The sequence below is a fragment of the Podarcis gaigeae genome (genome assembly GCF_964106915.1).
Source record: "Podarcis gaigeae genome assembly, chromosome: 2".
NCBI classification, from domain to species: Eukaryota; Metazoa; Chordata; class Lepidosauria; order Squamata; family Lacertidae; genus Podarcis; species Podarcis gaigeae.
Window position 1 is genome coordinate 116,867,075 of NC_139679.1, and position 26,026 is coordinate 116,893,100.

General features: G+C 45.7%; 1 protein-coding gene across 2 annotated transcripts; it reads left to right on the forward strand.

Annotated features, from left to right (window-relative positions):
* Positions 1-12,271: 12,271 nt before the first annotated feature.
* Positions 12,272-25,568, forward strand: LOC310837441 (uncharacterized protein). Of its 2 annotated transcripts, XM_083724044.1 has the most exons (8): positions 12,272-12,943; positions 13,154-13,380; positions 14,028-14,929; positions 17,486-17,594; positions 19,037-19,119; positions 20,471-20,597; positions 21,921-22,028; positions 24,558-25,568. In XM_083724044.1, exons 3-8 carry the CDS (start codon positions 14,231-14,233, stop codon positions 25,400-25,402), a joined length of 1,971 nt encoding a protein of 656 aa, XP_083580170.1. In that variant the 5' UTR covers positions 12,272-12,943; positions 13,154-13,380; positions 14,028-14,230; the 3' UTR covers positions 25,403-25,568. The 2 variants fall into 2 exon arrangements, with proteins under 2 accessions (XP_083580170.1, XP_083580169.1); XM_083724043.1 differs by lacking the exon at positions 13,154-13,380.
* Positions 25,569-26,026: the final 458 nt, after the last annotated feature.

Below are 26,026 nucleotides of genomic sequence, written 5' to 3' on the forward strand. Positions count from 1 at the left end.
CTTAACCTCTTGTACTTACAAGCTAATTCTTAAGCCCTACTGATCTTAATGTGACTTATTTTTCAGTAAACACATGCTTAGGTTTGCAATCCAAGGTGCCGGTTTTTACTAGTTAAGCCTTAAAATGTTCTAGGTCTTAGTTAGGATGCCCATATGAAACTCTGCCAAATCAATCTCTACAAAACAACAAGTGAGACCTTTTCAACTTCTGTAAGTCAGACTGGTCTCAGCAACAAGCAGGAACTTTTCTGTTTTGGCCCCCAGGATCTGTGCTCTTTGAAAGTCGCTCTGTTTATTCCCCAAAGATTTTGGCAAATTGACTCACACACCCCCAACGCAGCTGCACTACCTTTCTGTTGCTGCTGAAATAGTTTTAAAGCTGCGGTTATCAATTTTTCTACCTGCGAGCCCCTTTTGAGATGGCTGAAAAATTACTGAGGGTCACAGTCACAAGTCGCATTTCCCTGAGAGTCTTTCTTCCAAATATTATCATTGATTGATCCTGAAGCAAGCACCTTGCCCAGCTTTCCAAACTCTGGGGATCCTTAGATGTTTGTTGGAGGAGCTGGGATTCTCAGTGACAGAATCAGTCGTGACTTTTTTGACAGCTACGTATGTACGTCAGAGCCTGGGAGCCTGGAGAGAAGTAGAAGTTGGCAACTCAGGTAGACAGGAAGAAGCCAACCCTGTTTTCCCTTTCATGTCTCTGGTTAGCCATGCCTCTGCTTCTCCTGAGCTGCCTCTTCTTGGGGTTCTTCCCTCCTTCCCACTAATAACTGCCTTTCCCCTCAGCCATTTTCATTCATTTTATGCCACTTTTATACCTATGCCACTTTTCACTCACATGAGTCACAAAGTGACTCACAAGCAATAACATAATAAGGTAAAGGGACCCCTGACCATTAGGTCCAGTCGTGGCCGACTCTGGGATTGCGGCACTCATCTCGCTTTACTGGCCGAGGGAGCCGGCGTACAGCTTCCGGGTCATATGGCCAGCAGGACTAAGCCGCTTCTGGCAAACTAGAGCAGTGCACTGAAACGCCGTTTACCTTCCCGCCGGAGCAGTACCTATTTATCTACTTGCACTTTGACGTGCTTTCAAACTGCTAGGTTGGCAGGAGCAGGGACCAAGCAACAGGAGCTCACCCCGTCGCAGGGATTTGAACCACCGACCTTCTGATCAGCAAGTCCTAGGCTCTGTGGTTTAACCCACAGCACCACCCGTGTCCCTAATAACATAATAAAACATCACAATTATAGAATAATTATCAAATCAGTAAAACAACCGCATTCTATAAAGCACTATCATTATAAGAATTCTAAGGTCTCAAATATAGAATAAATATTCATAAATGCACATATTATAATAATGTTTAGGTCTTATATGTATATAATAAATGTTCATAAATGTACCAAGCAAACAAATATATAAATATATAAACCACATGTCTAAAATCCACAGGAAAAGTCCTAAAGCCATTTTTACTCTTTCAGTCACCTCAAATATTTCTCAACAAGGTTGAAGGAAATGCAAAAACCTTCCCATTGTCTCTGTTCTCACAAATGTGCCTTAAGGGCACATTTAAGGTGTGAATAGGATGAGCCTGTGACCTGGCTCAGGAATTAAGTATTATCATTACAAAAGAATAGCAAGGCTCCCCAGGTAATCCAGTTAAGTGACCATTAACAGGTAACTTGGCAGACTGGGTGAAAACAATGCACTCAGATTTCTGTTCTCGACTTCTGTGATGTATGTATGATGTTTCTGGGGGTGCTCTTGGACTCCAGGGTGGGCAATTTAAAATGGCTGGGGTGGTCCTCCTCTCTCCTGCGTGTGGGGGAGCACCCTGTTGCCACAGTTAATAAAGATCAGGCTTACTAGCTGCTTTGCTTCTCAATATTCTCTGGTTGGTCTCTGTTATTTTCTCATAGAATCATAGAGTTGGAATAGACCACAAGGGCCATCGAGTCCAACCCCCTGCCAAGCAGGAAACACCATCAGAGCACTCCTGACATATGGTTGTCAAGCCTCTGCTTAAAAACCTCCAAAGAAGGAGACTCCACCACACTCCTTGGCAGCAAATTCCACTGTCGAACAGCTCTTACTGTCAGGAAGTTCTTCCTAATGTTTAGGTGGAATCTTCTTTCTTGTAGTTTGGATCCATTGCTCCGTGTCCGCTTCTCTGGAGCAGCAGAAAACAACCTTTCTCCGTCCTCTATATGACATCCTTTTATATATTTGAACATGGCTATCATATCACCCCTTAACCTACTCTTCTCCAGGCTAAACATGCCCAGCTCCCTTAGCCAATCCTCATAAGGCATCGTTTCCAGACCTTTGACCATTTTGGTTGCCCTCCTCTGGACACGTTCCAGTTTGTCAGTGTCCTTGAACTGTGGTGCCCAGAACTGGACACAGTACTCCAGGTGAGGTCTGACCAGAGCAGAATACAGTGGCACTATTACTTCCCTTGATCTAGATGCTATACTCCTATTGATGCAGCCCAGAATTGTGTTGGCTTTTTTAGCTGCCGCGTCACACTGTTGGCTCATGTCAAGTTTGTGGTCAACCAAGACTCCTAGATCCTTTTCACATGTACTGCTCTCAAGCCAGGTGTCACCCATTTTGTATTTGTGCCTCTCAATTTTTTTGCCCAAGTGCAATACTTTACATTTCTCCCTGTTAAAATTCATCTTGTTTGTTTTGGCCCAGTTCTCTAATCTGTCAAGGTCGTTTTGAAGTGTGATCCTGTCCTCTGGGGTGTTAGCCACCCCTCCCAGTTTGGTGTCATCTGCAAATTTGATCAGGATGCCCTTGAGTCCATCATCCAAGTCGTTGATAAAGATGTTGATTAAGACCGGGCCCAAGACAGAACCCTGTGGCACCCCACTAGTCACTCTTCTCCAGGTTGAAGAGGAACCATTGATGAACACCCTTTGGGTTCGGTCAGTCAGCCAGTTACAAATCCACTGAGTGGTAGCATAGTCAAGACCGCATTTTACCAGCTTCTTTACAAGAATATCATGGGGCACCTTGTCAAATGCCTTGCTGAAATCAAGGTAGGCTACATCCACTGCGTTCCCTTCATCTACCAGTCTTGTAATTCTGTCAAAAAACGAGATCAGGTTAGTCTGACATGACTTATTTTTCAGAAATCCATGCTGACTATTGGTGATCACAGCACTCCTTTCTAGGTGCTCACAGACTGTTTGCTTAATGATCTGCTCCAGAATCTACCCTGGTATTGATGTCAGACTGACTGGGCGATAATTATTTGGGTCCTCTCTTTCCCCCTTTTTGAAAATAGGGACAACATTTGCCCTCCTCCAGTCTGCCTGGACTTCGCCTGTTCTCCAGGAATTCTCAAAGATGACTGCCAGTGGTTCTGAGATCACATCTGCCAGTTCTTTTAATACTCTTGGATGCAGTTCGTCTGGCCCTGGAGACTTGAATACATCTAGACTAGCCAAGTATTCTTGTACTATCTCCTTAGTTATTCTGGGCTGTGTTTCCTCTGCTGAATCATTTGCTCCAAATTCTTCAGGTCGGGCATTGTTTTCTTTATCGGAGAAGACTGAGGCAAAGAAGGCATTGAGGAGTTCAGCCCTTTCTGTGTCCCCTGTCTGCATTTCACCATCTTCTCCTCTGAGTGACCCCACTGTTTCTTTGTTCTTCCTTTTGCTACGGACATACCCATAAAAGCCTTTTTTGTTGCTTTTAACCTCTCTAGCAAGCCTGAGTTCATTCTGTGCTTTAGCTTTTCTGACTTTGTGTCTACATGTGCTGGCTATTTGTTTGAATTCCTTTTTGGTGGTTTCCCTCCTTTTCCATTTTTTGTACACATCCTTTTCTAATCTTAACTCAGTTAAAAGTTCTTTAGATAGCCACCCTGGCTTCTTTAGGCACCTTCCATGTTTCCATCTCATTGGTATTGCCTGAAGTTGTGCTTTTACTATCTCCCTCTTAACAAACTCCCAGTCATCATGAACTCCCTTTCCTTTTAGTCCATGGGATCTCACCCAGCACTTCCCTAAGTTTTATGAAGTCGGCTTTCTTAGTCAAGAAATTGAGTCCTAGTATGCTTGGCTGCAGGGGACGCAGGTGGCGCTGTGGGTTAAAGCCTCAGCGCCTAGGACTTGCCGATCGAAAGGTCGGCGGTTCGAATCCCTGCGGCGGGGTGCGCTCCCGCTGCTCGGTCCCAGTGCCTGCCAACCTAGTAGTTCGAAAGCACCTCCGGGTGCAAGTAGATAAATAGGGACCGCTTACCAGCGGGAAGGTAAACGGCGTTTCCGTGTGTGGCTCTGGCTCGCCAGAGCAGCGATGTCACGCTGGCCACGTGACCCGGAAGTGTCTCCGGACAGCGCTGGCCCCTGGCCTCTTGAGTGAGATGGGCGCACAACCCCAGAGTCTGTCAAGACTGGCCCGTACGGGCAGGGGTACCTTTACCTTTACCTTTATGCTTGGCTGCTCCTTTCCGTTGTATAGTAAACTTCAGAAGAGCATGATCACTCGCGCCTAATGATCCTTCCACTTCTACCCCACTAACCAGGTCATCAACATTGGTTAGGACCAGATATAAAATGGCTGTTCCTCTTGTTGCTTCTCCCACTTTCTGGACAATGAAGTTGTCTGCAAGGCCAGTGAGGAATCTGTTTGACCTTATGCTCTTGGCTGAGTTTGACATCCAACAAATATCTGGGTAATTGAAGTCCCCCATTACTACTATCTCCCTTCCTCTCATTTTGGCTTTGAGGTTCTAAATCTTGGATCTTTTCACAGGTATACACATCCCTGACATACAACGCCACTCCTCCTCCTTTCTTGTCTGGTCTGTTTCTCTGAAATAGATTGTATAGATTCTCCTACGATAGAGAGCCTACAAAAGGACTCTATATGGGCTCTTGGGTACCCCATAAGGGAAAAGAAGCAGTTTTTTTTTTTTACTTATATCACACACATTTCTCAATATATAAACCATGTGTCTAAAATAGTAGAGAACAATCCTGAAGCCAGATGCAGTTTCTCTAGCTGGCCCTGATCCACCTCAGCCTCCATGTCTTAGGGGCTTTCCCACTCCTTTCTCTCACTTATGGCTGCCTCTCTTCCCTCAGCCACCATGTCCTTTTGGGCATCACAAGTTGTCTGTATTTAACAGCAACAGTGCAGCCTCCCAAGGCCTGACAACTGCAGAGGCAGCTCAGCAGTGATTCGTTTCTTTAAAAAAATACTTGTCAAATGAAACTCCGAATGTATTTTGATGTATTTTGAAAGACCTTTATTTAGAAATAAGAGTTGGCTGGCACTTAAGCCCTGCATTCTATCACATGGAAGATAGAGCAAGCTTGTTTTCTCCTGCTGTGGAGGGAAGGCTCAAACCAATGGCTTCAAGTTATAAGGAAGGAGATTCCGACTAAACATCAGGAAGAACTTTCTGACGGTAAGCTGTGGACTCTCCTTCCTTGAAGGTTTTTAAGCAGAGGTTGGATGGCCCTCTGTCATGGATGCTTTCACTAGATTCCTGCATTGCAGGGGGTTGGACAAGATGACCCTTGGGGTTCCCTTCCCACTCTATGATGATATGATGTCTCTTCATTGCTTTCACCAGGAGCGTTTGTTATGTATTCAGACTGGCTGCAGTTCTCACTCTGGGCCACCAGTATGCAAATGAAGGATTGAGAGTTGTTTACACCAACTGGGTAGTTACAGTGGTACCTTGCAAGACGAAAAACGCGCAAGACGAAAGCGTTTTTGGTTTTTTGAGTTGCTTTGCAAGACTATTTTCCCTATGGGCTTGCTTCGCAAGACGAAACGTCTTGCGAGTTTGTTTCCGTTTTCTTAAAACCGTTAATACCAGGGTGCATCCGTGCTTCGCAAGACGAAAAATCCGCAAGACGAAGAAACTCTCAGAACGAATTAATTTCGTCTTGTGAGGCACCACTGTAGTTGGAATTTGTTACCGTTACAAGTTTGTTTTTTAGTCGTGTCCGACTCTTCATGACCCCATGGACCAGAGCACGCCAGGCACTCCTGTCTTCCACTGCCCCCCCCCCCAGCTTGGTCAAACTCATGCTGGTAGCCTCGAGAACACCGTCCAACCATCTCGTCCTCTGTCGTCCCCTTCTCCTTGTGCCCTCCATCTTTCCCAACATCAGGGTCTCTTCCAGGGAGTCTTCTCTTCTCCTGAGGTGGCCAAAGTATTGGAGCCTCAGCTTCAGGATCTGTCCTTCCAGTGAGCACTCAGGGCTGATTTCCTTAAGAATGGATGGGTTTGATCTTCTTGCAGTCCATGGGACTCTCAAGAGTCTCCTCCAGCACCAGAATTCAAAAGCATCAATTCTTTGGTGATCAGTCTTGTATGTTACAAGGTATTGAGCATTATATAAGGCAGACAGCTTCACTGTTGTTCAGAGAGACTTAGAGCAGTGCTAACTGCTGTAATAAAGGGCTGTTGCTTAAAAGAGCTGTTTCTGCTGCCCATCTTTCCCACTATACAACAAAAAGGTGTGTGGTTTGTTTGTTTTTATGCAAAGCTTCAAAGAGTTAAACCCAGAGAAGGTTGTTTCCTAGAGAGGCCAACCAAGGATTGCAGAGAGGAAGCATGCAAAACAGTGAAGCCTCCCTTCCTGTTATGCGGGGGGGGGGGGGATGTTCCCCAAAGGGACTAGAGCTACTATACAGTCCTTAGAATATTTCCGGTAGTCAACAGATTTCCACCCTAACATTCAATGCAAGGGGTATATAATGCAGAGACAGAAAAAACATATTGTTACTTTCATAAAACGCCTATGTGAGATGCAAGGTTGTCACCAGACTTGCCAAGAAACAAATCGATGCCACATTGCGCCCACAGAAAAGTCTTTGTTGCTTTCAGACGAATACCGGCTGTAGAGACTGCCTTTTTCTCTTCCTCTGTGAAATTCCTTACATTAGGAGCAGAGGGATAAGAAAAGAATCTGGAGTTGAGCAAAGAGGTAAACTCTCTTGGTTTATTGCAGGAACAGAACATGGCAAAAATGCGACTGCTCACCTTTATGAGTGCAGTGGTTAAGAGCGGTAATCTTGTAATCTGGGGAACTGGGTTCGCGTCTCCGCTCCTCCACATGCAGCTGCTGGGTGACCTTGGGCCAGTCACACTTCTCTGAAGTCTCTCAGCCCCACTCACCTCACAGAGTGTTTGTTGTGGGGGAGGAAGGGAAAGGAGAATGTAGGCCGCTTTGAGACTCCTTAAAGGGAGTGAAAGGCGGGATATCAAATCCAAACTCTTCTTCTTCTTATGGGAATGGCTGTGGAAAACAAGGAAATATTATTTGACACTATGCAGCAGGAACTTCAGGTTGGAGCTGATAATGTTGAAGCATTTGTTATTGATGCTGTAAAGACAAAGATGGTGCATTGCAAAATTGATCAAACAGAAAAGTAGTGGTCAGTCACAGCACACATCGAACCTTTGGAAAACAGCAGTGGAAACAGCTGTATGATACACTTAACTTCTGGAAACGAAATTTGAATCAAGTGAAAAACAGTCCCTTAGCTTGTCGGATACCTGATTATTTGATGTAATATTTAGTTTGTATTGGATGGAAACTCGGCTATATTAAACCATTCAACTTAACTTTGCGAATTTTTTATTGAAAATATCGAATAACAATCATACCTCTTGTTATGTTTGGTTCAGGTTATGTTTTTTCAGGTTGTGTCCTGCGGCGACCTGGAAGTACCGGAATGGGTTACTTCCGGAGTTCGCCGCTTGTGCATGATAAAATAACTTGAACTACAGGCTGATAAAGAAATAAAATTTAAATAAGAATAAAAAAGGGGGGGAAGGTTTCCTCAACAGCTTACAAATATTAATGAGAAGACATGACACAAAATTTATTGAGAGGGGGTAAGTAAGCATAGGCACTGCTTCTCAGGCCCCATCTATGGCTTTCTAGGCTATGCATTTAAAGCACAATGTGCCACTTTAAACCCCACAAAATTTTGGGAACTGTAGTTTTGTAAGGCTGCTGTGGGTTGTTAGGAGACCCCTACCCCCCTCACAGGGCTACAGTTTCCAGAGTGGCTTAAAAGTCTGTGTTTCTTCCTGGGGAACTGGGAACTGCAGCTCTAGCAGTGAATGGGGAAGGCTCTGCTAACAATTTTCAGCACACTTGAGGTACAGTTCCCAGGATCCTTTGGGGGAAGCCATGACTGTTTAAAGTGGTGCGATTCTGCTTTTGATGTACAGCGCAGGTGGGGCCTCGGTGACAGAATTCTTACCAGGACCACCTGAAGAGAAAATAAATTATGCAAAGGCGTAGAATAAAAAAGGAGTCAAGAACTGTTTGTTTTTTCTTGTTTTTCTGAAGGTGCAAGACATTATTACTGCAGGATCTGGTGAGGATGAAAATGGAGGTGTGAAAGCTTCGAGGGGATGGATGTCTGGGCCATAAGCAAGACCCTCATGTCCTCCAGGCTGGGAGTATTAGGCTGGGAGTATTGGAGAAGTGCTTCCAAGAATGCAGCTGGTCAAACAGGAGCCATGCAAGGGTCTGCTTCAGCACTGGGAAACGCAGTGGTAGGAGTTCCTGAGGACGGTGGAATCACCTCTGTCACACCGGGCAATGGCATAGTTGCTGGAAGAGCCCAGAATAAAGGCCTTCCTGGCGTCCTTCAAGCAAGCGGCTGAAGCCTACTGGTAGCCCAAGCAGGAGTGGGCGACCCAACTCCTGCCAGCCGAGTAGGCCTTTGTCAGGCTGGAAGTCGGGGACAGAGAGGACAGAAGGCGGCCATCTTGCAGAGGGACACCAAGAGGAGGGCGAGCCGGTGCTGGCACTACAGACATTTCTGCTACCGGGAGGCCGACGGGCCCAGAGGGGCTTACATTCGGCTCCAGGAGCTGTTCCATGGGTGGCTGAAGGCTGAGAGGAACACTAAGGAGCTAGTCCTGGAGCTGCTGGTCCTGGAGCAGTTCCTGGCTGTGGTTTTTATTTAATGCAGGAGTGGGAAAAGCTGTTGAGCCTGAGGGCTGCATTACCACCTTGACAACTTTCTGTGGGCCACAGGCCAATGCTGGGCTGGGAAAACATTAGCCAATATTACTATCTCAATTTGGTGGCAAAATGTGTGTTTTGGTGGCAAAATGTTTTGCTTCAGGGGAGAGGGAAAAAATCATTTGGCACATTAGCTTGGAAAAGCTAAACCCAGACCATTTTGCCGCTCTATGTTGGGACTTCATCTCACATGTCAGTAATGAACAATTGCAGCAATCTCTTCCATCCGTTCCGCTGGTCATTTGAAATATAGTTTTTGAATCGCAATGCCTTTCCTTATTGACTTGACTGGTTCCCCCCCCCCCCAATGCGGCTTCCTTCCCTCCGAAAAAAAGTTGTGATTAATTTATATAATATTTGGTATAGCTTTTCGCGCCAGTTACTTTTGGTTCCCATGCTGATCCAATCTGGTTGGACTGCTCTTCATTGTTTTATTTTTGTTTTTGGCACTGTTCTGTATCACTTTGATAAATACCTCAATTAAAAATTATTACAAAGAGAACATGGGAGCCTCAGAAGAGTCTTAGAACAGAGGGAGCGACCCTCCTGTCCTTTTGCCTCACACAACAACCCTGGCATGAAGCAGTCCTGGGACTTGGGGAACGGGGTGCCATTGCTGCTTCATCTTAAACAGCAAAATATCTTGGATTAGCAGGTGGAAAAATCAAAATTGGAAACAGAATTGTTAGAACCTAAAACTAAGAACTTGTCAAGAATGTATAACTTGCTGTTGAAATGGAATACACAGGATGAAACAGTTAAATCTGTTATGATTAAATGGGCACAGGATGTTGGACACAACATTATGTTTGCTGACTGGGAACAGTTATGGACCACAGGTATGAAGTTTACGGCATGTAATGCCTTAAGAGAGAATATAATGAAAATGATTTACAGGTGGTACATGACTCCAGTCAAGCTTGCAAAAATTTATCACCTGCCCGATAATAAATGTTGGAAATGTAAAGAGATTGAAGGTACCTTTTTTCACCTTTGGTGGACATGCCCAAAGATTAAGACCTTTTGGGAGATGATTTATAATGAAATGAAAAAGGTATTTAAATATACCTCCCAGAAGAAACCAGAGGCCTTTCTCTTGGGCATGGTCGGCCAATTGGTGTTAAAAGAGGATAGAACTTTCTTTATGTACGCCACAACAGCAGCAAGAATACTTATTGCAAAGTACTGGAAAACACAAGATCTACCCACCCGGGAAGAATGGCAGATGAAGGTGATGGACTACATGGAGCTGGCTGAGAAGACTGGCAGAATCCGAGACCAAGGAGAAGAGTTGGTGGAAGAAGAGTGGAAGAAATTTAAAGTTTATTTACAGAAATATTGTAAAATTAAGGAATGTTAGAAAGATGTTGAAATAAAACTATGTGGTTTTAGCAGAAAAGGTATAAAGGATTAAGTAAAAGTGAACTTATGAAAGAAGAGGAATTAAATTACAGTATATTAAGATTATGATTAATATAAAAATAAAGCTAGAAAGGATTTGCTGAAATATCTAACTGAACTAGAATACAAAAATGGGAGGTGTGAGGTGGTCAAGGAAGTAAGTGAATGAAAGCAAGTAAAGGGTTTTTATGTACTTTTGAATGTATTGTTTTTGTATTGTTTTTGTATTGTATTGTCTGTTTTCTACTTATATTTTTTCTTTATTTGTTTTTTCTTGTTTTTCTGTAACCTTTTTAAAAAAATATTAATAAAAATTTATATATATAAATATATATATATATATCTTGGATTAGCTCTGCACACGCAACGAGAGTAGAAAAGAAACCCTTGTCATTCCCTCTGGGGCAACCTTCCAGGAGCACATGCTAGTGGGGGGCGGGGAGCCAGGAGCTGAACTGGGCAGAGCAACAAAAGTAAATTTTACCTCTGTAAGGTAGGTAAGATCCCCTCCTGCATTGCAGGGGGTTGGACTAGATGACCCTCAGGTCCCCTTCAAACTCTACAATTCTATCATTCTAAGACAAGCTAGAGGCATTATCAGAGTTCAAGGACACTTGCGAGGGGCAGCAAGACCAGGGAAGGCCACATGGAGAGGGTTCGAGAGATGCATTTTGCCACCGAGACTAAGATTCCACCTATGCAGAGGGAGCTATCTACAAGCAATTTAAGACTGGATTACTGCAATGTGCTCCATGCAGGGCTTCCGCTGCACTCGATCCAGAAGCTGCAGTTAGTGCACAATTGCTGACAGAAGCGAGGCCATGTCAGCATATAGCACCTGCTGATCTGCACTGGTTGGGAATTTGCTACTGGGCCTAGTTGAATGTGTCACTGTTAATATATAAAGCCCTTACCTTGGGACTGGTTAACCTAGAAGATCACCTTACGCAATATACACCCATTCTTACCACTTCAATCGGCGGAACAGACACTTCCAGGTGCCACAAAATACCTGTTCCATCTACACTTTGGCATTCCCTGCCTGTTGAGACCAAGCAGGTGTCTTCACTGTGCTCCTTTCAGTGCCTGATAAAAACAGATTTGTTAGGCAAGCCTACCAAAATATTTAGTAAGCTTTAATCTGTTTTTAGTGTATTGTTATTTTAGCTTACTCAAAGTCTTAAATTATTGTTGTTCTTATTGGGATTTTTTTTATTTTATATTTTTTTGAAAACCACTTAGAGGTTTGCTTGTTTGTTTTACAATCAAGCAGTGTATGACTTTTACAAAATACAGTGGTACCTCAGGTTAAGTACTTAATTAGTTTCAGAGGCCCGTTCTTAACCTGAAACTGTTATTAACCTGAAGCACCACTTTAGCTAATGGGGCCTCCCGCTGCCACGCCGCTTCCGGAGCACGATTTCTGTTCTCATCCTGAAGCAAAATTCTTAACCCAAGGTAGTATTTCTGGGTTAGCAGAGTCTGTAACCTGAAGCGTATGTAATCTGAGGTACCACTGTAAATAAGAAAATACTGGTGGATGGCAAAAACATCTGAGGGCTATTCCAGACAAAAACATCTGAGGGCTAAAATTCCAGATGGCAAATTCCAGATGGCAAAAACATCTGAGGGCTAAAACTGCAAAAACATCTGAGGGCTATTCCAGACCTTACTAGTCTCTGATGAAGCAAGAGCAGACAGCAAAGGGTCTTGTGGCACCTTTAAGGTGTAACAGCTTAATAATAATAATAATAATAATAATAATAATAATAATAATAATAATTCATTTTTAAGAGCAGAAGCTTCTGTAGACCACATCATCAAATGCAAATTGCTATTTGCGATGGGGCTGTGTTGTTCAGTGGTCAGAGCATCTGTTTTGCATGCAGAAGGTCTCAGTTTCTGTTCCTGGCCTCTCCAGGAGAGGGAGGTCAAGGAGACTCTCTGAAATTCTGGAGAACTTCTGCTGCCAGTCAGTGCATGCAATAGTGGGCTGGATGGGCCCAATGGATGAAGGCACCTTCCCATCTTGCAATTTAATCAAAAAGACACAGACATTTGATCAGCTTCATCTGAAACGGCGGTGGGAACGCGATTTCCCCCTCTCCCTCCGTTCAAAAGGGGACCGGAAATAGAGCAAGAAGCGCGTGTGTGTTGCAGCCTCCTCCCTGCCTCTTGCCACCTTCCTCTTTAAGAAGCGTGGCAGTCCGATCCGGCCTTAAATGCAGCTTTCCCGGGAAAGTAAAGCTTGCAAACGCCAACCACCCCCGCTAAGGTTTGGCCTGATCCGGATTGCAACCTCCTCCTGTCGTCCCAGAGTGATGGAGGGAGAGAGAAAGTATTGCTGGAAAGGGTTAAACTCATATTCCTGGAGGAACTGGGAAATTTGAGAAGGGGGGTGGAACTGGAAGTGGTGTAATAATTCTCTCTCTCTCTTTCTCCCTCCCCTTCTCTTTCCTGCTTTGTTGAGAGGGTCGGATGCCTGCTTTTGAATGGCTGCGAGAGAAAGGTGAGTTTTAAAGGGGCAGATTTGGCGGAAATGTGGTGGGAGCTGGTGCAGATCAGAGAAAGGAAGAGTTGCAAAAATGGGTTGCTTGTCCGGGCTGCGTGCGGAGCGACTGGGAAAGTTGGGCTTCCAACTAGGTTCGGGGGTGGGTGGGTAGGAAGCCCCCGCTGCAACCCCGCACCTTTTGAGCTTGTGGCAATGGTCGGTTTGCAGGTCTGGAAACAGCAACATGCGCAGAGTGGCTGGCCAGGTCTGCTGTGGGAACCCCGTCTTCTGATCTAGAAACTGTTACCCCCAAATCATCCTTGAAGTGGGGGCTCTTCTCTTTGCGGTTCAAAAGGCCACACCAGCATTTCTGTCCCAGCCTTTTCCTTCAAGGAGCGCAAGGTGCTGCGCATGGTTCTTCCCTCTTCATTTCATCCCCACAACAACCTTGTGAGGTAGGTTAGGAAGAGAGATTGGCCCAGTGAGCTTCATGAGTGAGTGGGGATTCGAACCCTGATCTCCCTAGTCAGACACTCTAACCACTGCTACTCCCAGGGGAAGCGTGTACAGCAGGGGTGGGGAACCTTTTCCCAGCCCGAGGGCCGCATTCCCTTCCAGGCACCCTTCGGAGGGCCATATGCCGGTTGTAGGAGACAGGAACAAGGCAAAAACAGGCACTGTTTGTGGGGAAAGGTGCTTGGAATAACCAATGTAAATTGATGGGAGTTGTAGTCCCATCAACATCAGGGAGGGGGGATTTGAGTCTGAGACTGAGCAGGCTTCTCTTTCCCCAGCTTCTGGGACTCCAGCGCATGTTGTAAATGGCACTATACATTCAAAGCACTATGATAATCACTTTAAACTGTCATGGCTTCCCTCCCAGGGAATCATGGGAGCTGTAGTTTGTTGAAGGTGCTGGGAGCGGTTCAGAGAGACCCCAGTTACCCTCACAGACCTACAATTCTTGGAGTTCCCTGGAAAGAGGGATTGATAGTTCAACCACTACGGCAATTGTGGTGTTTTAAATTTTAGAGTGCCACAATTTGCCAAAATGGCTCCTTCATTATGCCTTTTGGTGTTTTGTTCTTTTTCTTCTCTGCAGGGACCGGTCCCACTTGGCATTCAGAAAGACACCCAGGGGATAGCGGCAGAGAAAGTCTCGGCAAAATGCTGTAGGGTCTCCTCCTTGAACTGAACCTGTCTGTATAGCCGCAGACCCGAAACAAAAATTTGACGTTACGAGTGTGGGATATTCGTCCCAATCTCCCCCACCCTGAAGCAGAGAGAGGACGCCAAGGATCCAAGATGGAGGAGAGGTTAGAACCCGCAGGCCAAGCCCCACCGCATGGCGCCACGATGGCATGCCTGAAGGAGTTACCGGGCCAGGCAGCGCTGCAAAATGGCAAGCAGCAGCTTGAGGGTGGGCTGCCCCAGGAATGGGCAACCCAGTGCCAGGAGTTCCTGAAGGCCCTGGACTCCCATCGCCTAGGATGGGGAAGCCCGCCACGGTCAAAGCTGGGGCCGTGGGACGATGCCAAGGCCTTTCTGGCTTCCTTTGAGCAAGTGGCTGAAGCCTGCCAGTGGCCTCGAGAAGAGTGGGCGGCGCGTCTCCTGCCGGCTCTCCGCGGAGAAGCCCAGCAGGCCTTTAGCGGCCTAGAAGCTGCCGAGAGGGAGGACTACAGGAAGGTGAAGGCGGCCATCTTGCGAGGGGAAGCCAGCAGAATGGAGGCGCTGCGGCAGCACTTCCGGCAGTTCCGCTACCAAGAAGTCGAGGACCCACGAAGGGTCTATGGGCAGCTCCAGGAGCTGTGCCATCAGTGGCTGAAGCCCGAGAGGCGCAGCAAGGAGCAGATCCTGGAGCTGCTGATCCTGGAGCAGTTCCTGGCCATCTTGCCCCAGGAAATGCAGAGCAGGATCAGGGCCTGGGACCCGGAGACCAGCACCCAGATGGCGGCAGAGGAGTTCCTGATGAGTCCCCAAGGGGCCAAGGCTTGGAAATGGCAGGTGAGGTTTTAATGCATGTTGCCATTTAATTCACGTGTGGATTATTATTATTTTTTAAATGAATATTTATTAGCATTTTCAAAAAAGAACAACACATATAACAACAAAGACAAAAATAAACAAACAAAAAGCAAAAAATACAAAAATCCAAAACTAAAAATAAAACAATTAAAAACACCTGAAAGTTCAAATACTTATTTTCTTTTAACTTGTTTCTCAGACCTCCTCACACCTCCCCTTCTTGTATTCCAATTTAAATTATTGACTCAGCAAATCCTTAATTTACTTCTCCATTTTAACTTAATTTAATTTATTCTAACATGTTATTATTTTATTTTTCTTCTTTCTTCCATTTCCTCAATTTATCTTTACAAACCTTATTTTCGTTTAATTTAGCCATTTAAAAAAAGATCAATTTTAACTTAACCAAATTTCCACCAACAATATTTATACCTCGTTATTTTTTCTTAAACATTTTAAATGTTTTTCCTAAAGTCGACCAAAATTTCCTTTCCACGTCTTTCCCAATTTCAATTCACGTGTGGATTAAATGGGAAACTGTTAGCCTTCTAGATGCTTCTGAAGTGCAACTCCCATCGTTCCCGGCCATCGTCCAATGGCAGCTGAAGGACCGCAGGCTCCCCACCCATGGGCTACTTGGACGGCTCCTGGGTTTTAAAATAATTGAATGAGGACCCATCTGCCCTGTACTTTTAAAGCAGTCTTGTACCACTTGAAGCCGTCATGGCTTCTTCCCCCAGTGAACCTTGGGAACTGTTTGTTGAGGTTGCTGATCCTATTCCCCTCATGGAGCCACAATTCCCAGCATTCCATGGGAAGAGAGCCTGACTGTTAAAGTCACCTGGAAATTGTGGCTGCGTGAGGGGAATAGCGGGGTCTTCTCACAACTTTTCCTGCTTCAGTAACATTCAATTGCTAGTGTTCAGCTAAAATTCAATGGCTAGTCGGGCCTGCTTTTGCATACAAAAGTCTCTTCTAGTCTTTCACCTCAGGCAGCAAAATACCTTGAGCCAGCACATGGGGCATCCATGACAGGAGAGGGGGAAGTAGCAGGGAGGAGAACAGCCACTTCCACCCTCCAAAACAAACCATAATTCCCAGCTTTCAACTAAAAAGAACAGAGAAAGTTTTTGGCATTTGTGAAAGCTGGCATTTGTCTGTGTATCATCTATCATCTATCTATCTATCTATCTATCTATCTATCTATCTATCATCTATCTATCTATCTATCTATCTATCTATCTATCTATCTCTATCTGCAATTTTGAATACTCATTTAAACATCCTTAAATTATCAACGACTTCCCTTCTTCTCTTTCCATGGTTCATTTTGCATAGCCTAAATCCCTGCATATTTTGTATAAACTAAACCGTTCAGTATTCCATTATTACATCCATCACAGCTTATTTACACTGTTGAATTTATCTTAATGCTGCCAACATTTTCAAGTGAACACAATTTCCCCCCATATGTTCAATAAACCTTGACCAATCTTCTCTAAACGTATGTTCGTCTTGTTCTCTTATTCTATATGCTAAGTCTGCAAGCTGCACATAATCCGTTAACTTCAGTTGCCATTCTTCTTTGGTTGGGACCTAGCTCATTTTCAATTTTGGGGCTAATGAAACAGAGGCCGCAGTAGTGGCATATATAAACAATCTTTTTTGACACCTGGGGATTTCTGTCTGAATTATCCCCAACAAAAAGGACTCTGGTTTTTTTTTTTGGGGGGGAGTACTTTTAAACATTTTTTTCAATTCATTTTGGATTATTTCCCAATGTTCTTTTACCCTTTTACAAGTCCACCACATATGAAGGAACGTTCTCTAAACCTTCTTGCATCTCCAGCACTTATGTGATTTCAGTCTTATACATCTTAACTAGCCTACTCAGAGTTAAATACCATCTGTAAATCATTTGCGTGTAGTTCTGCTTCAAAGAATAACATGCTGTGAACTTCAAATCGCTTTTCCAAAGTTTTCCCAGAGATTAAAATCTATATTATGTCCTGCAGTATATCTATTACCCAGTGTGTCATAGAGGCTTTGGCAAGCTCATCTTTTGCTCCTTTTTTAATGCCATTTATGAATTGCTTTCCCAAAAAATACCTCAACGGTAAAAATAATTTTAGAACAATTCCACGTGCGAAAGCAATTAAGAACAATTCCACACTGCAGTAGGTGGAAACTGCTCCATCAGTTTGATTTCACCTACCAAGGCACACTCTTCCATCGTCTTCCAGTAGCAGGAATAAAAGAAACTATTTCAAATCCAATATGGATATAGGCTGGGGTAAAAATCTGCACTTGAAAGGATGGTTGAACAAGGAAGGCCTTCAATATGCGCCAAGCAGACAATAGAGGTGACACAAAATGCCCAGGCGCTTTTCTCATTTGACCCCCACCCCTTTTGTAAGAAGCTCCCCTGCTTCCCCCTGCCCCCTTCAGTTATTTGCTTTGTCCACCTCCTGCCCTCCTCTCAAGCCCTCCTGCGTCTTCCCCATCCTGAGTGGGATCTTTGTTGTTCTTTTTCAGATGCCGGTGGAGGAAGTGCCCACGAGCCCCTCAGAAGCCAAGGGGGCACCTCGGAGGCAAATCTACATAGAGGCTGATGAGAAAGCAGAAAAAGGCCTCTGTTTGCTGGGTGAGGATTCATTGGGCTAGCGCAGCATTTATTCAAACTGGATTCCTGGGATCCCTCCGCGGCTTTTCAGAGGGTCTCGCAATGAGAAAACTAGCAATGGCTGAAAGACAGTTGTGGCTTCCCCCAAATATTGAAGGACTACAAGTCCCATTATCCCTCATTGCTGGCCATGCTGGCTGTGGATGATGGGAGTTAGAGTCCAGCAACTTCTGGAGGCCCACCAGGTTGGAGAAGGCTATTTTAGGGAACAAACAAAGATGCCTGGGGTTCCATTTGGCACTCCTATGACATCCGTGCTGGTTATTTCTGGGCTCGAAGTGCAGCAGAGAGGGGCTAGCTTCCATGTGGCCTCCACTCCAAGGAACAAAATGTCTGGGGCTGACATAGTTGTTTCTTCCAAGCCCTGGGTATTGTGTGGCATCCTGCCTTGTAAAACAGATGCACTGGTTGCCAGATTGTTTCAAGGAGCTTGCTCACATGTCACATTAGTGTTTAAAGTCCTACATGACTTAGGCCTCAAATATCTGAGATGACCTCTGTGGCAATCACACAGGGCCCCCGGACGTTTGACGGTCTATTGACCCTGTGCCACCACTGCGATAGCTTTCTTTGCTGCCACCACCCCGTTTCTCACGGGGACACACGGAGTCCAGACAGTTGTTAACATTAACAAATAATCAAGTTTATTTTTAAATGCAGGAACAAGCTTACGGTTTCAGTTAAATTTTCTTGTTAGTTTCTTAATCTTAGTTCCAAACAACTTCAAACTGATTATCCTCAACTATCTATCTGACTCCACCCAACAATTCCTCTCACTCTCTCACAATACAACTTGACCAATCCACACCTAATCCTCCCTCTTCCTTCTTCAACTCCCAAACCTCAAAGCCTCTCAAAACTTCCCACTCTAACTTTTACTCCCCCCTTTCATTCTCACTGGCCAATCACATCACACTCATTTTAACCCTTTCCTTAAGACCCACCTAGGAGGCAAACATCACAACCTCTTTCCCTACAGACCCCCCCCCCCCAGGTGTTAAGATAAGGAGAGGGGGCCTTCTTGGTAGTTCTGCTCACCCCAGAAGTTCAGGGTGGGGTAGCCCAAGAGCGAGCCTTCTCTGGCATCCCCAAGATTGTGGAACTCCTTACTCTCAGAGCTGTTTCTGGCTCCTTCATTATATAGCTTCTGACTAATTTGTTTTAAACTCAGTGCTGATTTTCTAGAAAAATAGGTGCTGGAACTCACCATGAACGCCTCCCTTGTTCTCTTATAATGGCAATTAACGTTCCGGCGAGTTTCAGCTGAAAAAAGCCCTGTTGAAATTCATTTTCCTAGTGGGTTTTAAATCGCTACAACCTGCCCAGGACCTTATCAGGAAGGGTGGATAAGAAATTGACTCGATCACTATTATTGGTATCTGAAAGATTCCCCTCGTTTACAGCCAGCGGAATAATGTCGCCAAGTCATCCCAGTCCGGTGCTTCCTCCCGAAGAACAAGAAATAGTTGACACTGAGCTTTCTGAGGTATGTGAGGTCCTGGGGTGGGAAATATGTTTTGACCAGAGGGCCACATTTCCTTCTGAGCAACTTTCCAGGAGCCACATAGCAGTAGAGCCAGTAACAAGTGTGAATTTTACCGTTTGGAGAGTAGGACTATTTCTGTACGTTCACACATGCTTATGTGCATGCGTGTGCACACACCCCCACACACCGTTTTTCATCCAGGCAAGCAAGAGTTCAAGGGCACATTCCAAGAAACCTTTTCACATGTACTGCTTGAGAGCAGTACATTTGAAAAGGATCTAGGAGTCTTGGTTGACCAGGAGTCAACCTGGTCAACAAAGACTTGGTTGGATCTAGGAGTCTTGGTTGAAAAGGATCTAGGAGTCTTGGTTGACCACAAACTTGACATGAGCCAACAGTGTGACGCGGCAGCTAAAAAAGCCAACGCAATTCTGGGCAGCATCAATAGGAGTATAGCATCTAGATCAAGGGAAGTAATAGTGCCACTGTATTCTGCTCTGGTCAGACCTCACCTTGAGTACTGTGTCCAGTTCTGGGCACCACAGTTCAAGGAGGACACTGACAAACTGGAACGTGTCCAGAGGAGGGCAACCAAAATGGCCAAAGGCCTGGAAACGATGCCTTATGAGGAACGGCTAAGGGAGCTGGGCATGTTTAGCCTGGAGAAGAGGAGGTTAAGGGGTGATATGATAGCCATGTTCAAATATATAAAAGGATGTCATATAGAGGAGGGAGAAAGGTTGTTTCCTGCTGCTCCAGAGAAGCGGACACGGAGCAATGGATCCAAACTACAAGAAAGAAGATTCCACCTAAACATTAGGAAGAACTTCCTGACATTAAGAGCTGTTTGACAGTGGAATTTGCTGCCAAGGAGTGTGGTGGAGTCTCCTTCTTTGGAGATCTTTAAGCAGAGGCTTGACAACCATATGTCAGGAGTGCTCTGATGGTGTTTCCTGCTTGGCAGGGGGTTGGACTCGATGGCCCTTGTGGTCTCTTCCAACTCTATGATTCTATGAAACCAAAAACACTTGAGGAAGACATGAAGCAGGGCTGGTGAGGGGAAACATCTGAGGGCCAGATAATGTCCTGGGAGCTGCATTTGGCCCCTGAGCTTGAGGTTTTGCAGCCATGACCTAATTTGAGGCAGAACAAGGCAAACCAGGTGGGCCTCTATCTCAATGAGCCTACAGTGTTGACAGTGGGGAGAGATAATGGAGAGGAGGAAAGGGCCAGTCTACAAAATTATACAGCTATTAGAATCATAGAGTGGTAGAGTTGGAAGGGACACTAAAGGTCATCTGGTCCAACCCAGGACAATGCAGGAATGAAGGGGATACTTTTATCGTTCCAGGGAAGTGTGAATTTAAACGAGGTGACTTTGGCTTTGGGCAGTGCTGAGTGGGCAGTGCTGAACACCAGTCAAGGAACCATGCATTGGGAAGTCATGCAGGAGGACTCTGAGGCCATCAGCTCTCTAGGTAAGGAAGTCCTCACCCTGTATTAATGGAACATGGCAGAAGAGAGAATCTGAGTTTGTTTATTTTTTTAATGCATCAAAATATAATAATGAAAAAGAAGGTGGGGGGGAGAACAAATACGTTTTATTTCTTTCCAATTCTTTAAGGACCGATTTTCACCATAGATGGTCATAAAGCAGTTTCCACAACAATCAATAAAACTATCCCTCCATGAAAAGAACAGGGTGTTGTCTTGGGCCCCGCAAGGCTGTTGGAAACTAGGCTTGGGTTGGCAGACTCTGACCATAGTTGTCAACCTTCCCTTTTTTTGCGGGAAATTCCCTTATTCCAGCGCTGTTTCCTGCTGCTATCCCGGATTGTTAGATATCCTGTAGACTGGCCCTGGGACAGGTGAGGCTGCTGATCCCTTATTTTCGAGGCTGTTGATCCCTTATTTTCAAATCTGAAAGTTGACAGCTATGACTCTGATGCACCCTCCTCCCTGCCCTCATCCTATATCCTAAAGGCAAGCTCATTGTTTGAGTTGGGATCCTAATGCAACTGAAACAGCCCCATCCATGCAGAAGAGAGAAGCATCGGTAAACTTGGGGTAACGCCCCAAGATTTGCAAAGCATGAAACTTCTTTGTGGGTGGGGGAGCCCCTCAGAAGAGACCCTCCCCAAAGCCAATCTAATGAAGATTGACCATGTTCATTGGTCATGGAATGCTGGGTGGCTGTTTGTGAGGGAGGAAAACTGGAGGATGAATGAAATAGAGAACAGGGTTTGGCTGACTGAGGATCTCATTCTGCTTAATCCCCAACCAGCAGGCTAAGTAGAAAGTGTTCTGTGCTTATTTTAAAACTATTTTGTTGAATCTCCAAAAGTATTCCAAACCATTTATCATCATATACAAAAAAAATATTTTTCAACATAAATTTCTTCTTGACTTCCCACTGCTCCTTTCCTGATGTTTGTTTTTTCTTCTTTTTATTAGCTGTTTTGCAATACATCTGTTTTTATTATCTAAACTTCACTACCATTAGTTATTTCAGTAACCCACTGCTTACGTATCAAGTCCTGCCCGTGACTTCATGTGTAGGTGATATTTTGATAGATAATCCATCAATGGCCTCCATTCTTCTTTAAACACTTCGTCATTATGTCCTCTTGGTCCAGCAGTTAATTTCGCCATTTTAGCAGAGTCCCATCAGTTTCATAAACCAGCTTATTTTGAAACTTTTTAGGTTGGAATCCACAAATATTCTTTGCCCCGCAAAACATTCAGTCAATGACTATTTCTCTCGGTGTTCCTTTTCTCTCTGTTTCTCTCCCTATTCTAAGGAGGGTTTGTGATTCCCAAACCAGAGGCTGTATCCCAAATGGAAAAAGGAGACATGGGTTTCATCCAGGACTCTGAGGATGGCGAGGTATTTGCAGAAAGCATCTCAGGTAAAGGGGAGGGGTATTAAAGGCAGGGCGGGGCTTAGTTGGGAGGGGGTGGTTACAGAGGGGTGCATCACACACCCTGGGATTGCTTTCATTGTGCCTGTTTTTCTATGTGCCACTTCCTGCTTTTCTTGTCCTGGGTGCTGATTGGGTGTTCCACACGGTTGACCACACCCACATGGCTTCTTCAGCCAATCCACATGTCAGAATGAGGTGGGAGAATTCCGAGGTACAGTGGTGCCCCGCAAGACGAATGCCTCGCAAGACGAAAAACCCGCAAGACGAAAGGGTTTTCCGTTTTTTGAGGCACTTCGCAAGACGAATTTCCCTATGGGCTTGCTTCGCAAGAAGAAAGCCCATAGGGAAATCTCCGGGGACCTCTTTTAAATGCTGGCGGTGGGGAGCAAAGCCTTCCCCCCCCTCCGGCCTTCAGAAGAGGTCCAGGAAGGCCGGCGGGGGCCGAAAGGCTTTGCTCCCCACCGCCAGCATTTTAAAAGCAGTCCGGGATAGCAGGGAAGGGCTTCCCGCTATCCTGGACGGCTTTTGAAGGCGGGCGGGGGGTGAAAGTCTTTGCTCCCCCCTGCCTGCCTTCCCGGGAGAGCAGAGAAACGCAGCGTGTTTCTCCTCTGTCCCGGACTGCTTTTGAAGGGGGGGAGCAAAGACTTTCCGCTCTCCCGGGAAGGCAGGCACGGGGGAGCAAAGACCTTTGCCCCCCGCCCGCCTTCAGAAGAGGTCCTGGACAAAGGTCTTTGTCCCCCCTGCCTGCCTTCCCGGGGGCTTTTAAGAGCGGACGGCTTTTGAAGGCAGGCGGAGGGGAGCAAAGACTTTCGCCCCCCGCCAGCCTTCAGAAGAGGTCCAGGACCTCTTCTGAAGGCTGGGCGGGGGGCAAAAGTCTTTGTCCCCCCTGCCTGCCTTCCCGGGGGCTTTTAAATCGCCCCGGGACAGCGGAGAAGTCCTCCGCTGTCCCGGGGCGATTTTTAAATGCTGGCGGGCGACAGCGAATCCTTCGCTGCCGCCCGCCAGCATTTTAAAATGCTGTCCTGGAGTTTTTTAAAATGCTGGGGGTGGGAAGAAAAGCCCTTGTCCCCCCCCCTCAGCCTTCAGAAGAGGTCGGGGGACAGACTGTCCCGGACCTGGTCTGAAGGCGGTTTCCATAGGAACGCATTAATTGATTTTTAATGCATTCCTATGGGAAACCGTGCTTCGCAAGACGAAAAACTCGCAAGACGAAAAAACTTGCGGAACGAATTAATTTCGTCTTGCGAGGCACCACTGTAGTTGAACAGACTGTACTACTTCAGACTGCGTGGGGAAATGTCATTTTTTAAAGGTCCCATGTTGTTGTTGTTATTATTATTATTATTCCACACATCTGGCTGTGTTTCCCCAGCCACTCTGGCCGGCTCCTAGCAGAATAGTAGATGCACAATAAAACATCAAACCACTAAAAACTGCCCTGTATAAAATGAATGAGCCAGCACCTCCCTGCAGGAAGAAATCTAGTACATCAAAGAGGAAAAAACCTCCTTTGCCTGTTGTGCTGGTTTACTATTTGCAAGGATCCTAAACTTACCCCCCCCCCCCCCCACTTTGAGCAGCTTCCTCCCACTTTCTCATTTAATTCTTATGACAACCCTGTTAGGTAGCTTAGACTAAGAGATGTTGGCCGGACCAAGGTCACCCAGTGAGCTTCATGGCTGAGTAGGGATTCAAACCCTGCTCTCCCAAGTCCTAGTCCAGCATTATGCCATACTGGCTCATGATGCAAACTGGGCAAAAAGAGGAGTTGCCTCCGCTGCCAATAAGCTGATTGGGGACATCTGTTCACAACAGTTTGCAAGCAGAGAGTCAGCTGATCATTGGGATTTCTGCACACCATGCTTGGAAAAACAGGTTACCTGTGACATCATGCATGAGCCTACTGTCTCTGCTCCCTTGTGTGTGGATGGTGGAATTTTAGCTGCATAACGAATGGCACTCATGCTCTGAACGTTGGTAATGACAGGAATTCTTGATTCTTTTTTATATATAATTTTTATTAAATCTCCAAAAATATTCAAAAATATTGTACAGAACCCCCCCCCATAAAATTTCCAATTGACTTCCCACCCACCCTTTCCTGATGCTTGTTTTTGACTCCATTTTCTGAGCTGTTTACATGTTTTTACTATCTAAATTCTAGGTCTTTCATTAATCCACTGCTTATATTTCTAATCCTGCCAGAGATTATGTATGGGTGACACTCTGATAGATCCTATCCTCCTTAAACACTTCATCATTATGTCCTCCTAATCTGGCAGTTAATTTTGCCATTTCAGCATAGTCCACCAGTTTTGTAAGCCATTCCTTCTTCGTTGGTAATCCTTTCTCCTTCCACCCCTGTGTGTATGAAGTTCTAGCTGCTGTTGTCATGTACATAAATAAATTAGTCAGCTTTCTCAGGATCTCCATCCCCATTATTCCTAGCAAAAAGGATTTTTTAAGGACTGTCAGTTTGAACAGAATTATTGTCTTCGTTATCTCTCTCTGCAGATGATGATGAACTTCAAATCAAGAAGGAGAGTCCTCCGCAAGGAGGCAGAGAGCCGGATGAAATATACAGCATGTCATTGGAAATATCCCAAGGGAAGGCTTCTCTGGTAGCCGAGATTCACGAACAAGGATGCGAATCTGACGAGCGATGGGGGAGAAAGCCGGCGGAGGGATGGGGTGAATTAAACGAGGTGGCAGAAAGTCACGGGGCAGTGAAGGAAACCTCGAAACATGCAAGGGTGAATAAATTTCTGTACTCGAAGGGTGGGAAATGGTACCGATGCAAATCAGTTGCAAACCAGAGTGTCCACTCTGCAGCCATGCCTTACGAGTGCCTCGCGTGCGGGAAGCGTTTCCAGAAGAAGAATTACCTGGCCAAACACCAGAGGATCCATGCAAGGCCCAAAGTGTACCAGTGCTCTGAGTGCGGGCAGAGCTTCAATGGGCGAGAAGGGTTCGTCCGGCACCGAGGGACGCACACAGGGGAGAAGCCTCATGAGTGCCCTCAGTGCGGGAAGTGCTTCAGCCAGAGGGAGAGCCTGATCCGGCACGAGAAGATCCACACGGGGAAGAAGCCGTACGAGTGTCCCGAGTGCGAGAAGAAGTTCTGCCGGAGGGACTCGCTGGTAAGGCACCAGAAGATCCACACAGGGGAGAAGCCGTACGAGTGTCCCGAGTGCGGGAAGAGCTTCAACCAGAAAGAGGTGCTGCTCAGGCACCAGAGGATCCACACGGGAGAGAAGCCATACGGGTGCCACGCCTGCGGGGAAAGCTTCACCCAGAGAGCCATATTGAACAGACACGAAAAAACCCATCTGGGGGAAAAGGCCTTGTTAATACTCTGAGAATGTGGCTCTCAAAGATGCGCTGGCCATTTGTGTATTTTGTGTGTGTGTGTTTTGACAGACACAGACCTTTTTGTAAGCTGCAGATAATGCCTATGTTTTCAGAGCTTTTCGGAGCAGTAGCCCAAGAGCTGTGAGCCTGGCGCTGGTTCCTGAATTCTGGACAGTAAGAGCTGTTTGACAGTGGAATTTGCTGCCAAGGAGTGTGGTGGAGTCTCCTTCTTTGGAGGTCTTTAAGCAGAGGCTTGACAACCATATGTCAGGAGTGCTCTGATGGTGTTTCCTGCTTGGCAGAAGGTTGGACTCGATGGCCCTTGTGGTCTCTTCCAACTCTATGATTCTATGGATATTCTCAGACAAGAGCCGCCTCATTGGGTACTAGAAGAGGTGGGCAGGGCCAACTGGGAATTCTCTTGCTGGCCACGCCCCTTTTGGGAGAAGCTATTAATGATAGAATCTTAGAATTGTAGACTTGGAAGTAACACAAAGGGTCACTTAGTCCAACTTCCTGCAATGCAGGAATCTCAACTGAATCATACATTACTCTCCAAGGAAGGAGAGTCCACCACCTCCCAAGGGAGTCTGTTCCACTGTCAATCAGCTCTTACTGCCAGAAAGTTATTC

What these genes read in the sequence shown, in the direction of transcription:
- LOC310837441 (XM_083724044.1), top strand. Translation starts at nt 14,231, where the DNA reads ATGGAGGAGAGGTTAGAACCCGCAGGCCAAGCCCCACCGCATGGCGCC. An exon ending in CCAAGGCTTGGAAATGGCAG is followed by an intron (nt 14,930 to 17,485) that starts GTGAGGTTTTAA and finishes GTTCTTTTTCAG; the next exon opens with ATGCCGGTGGAGGAAGTGCC. An exon ending in ATTTGCAGAAAGCATCTCAG is followed by an intron (nt 22,029 to 24,557) that starts GTAAAGGGGAGG and finishes CTCTCTCTGCAG; the next exon opens with ATGATGATGAACTTCAAATC.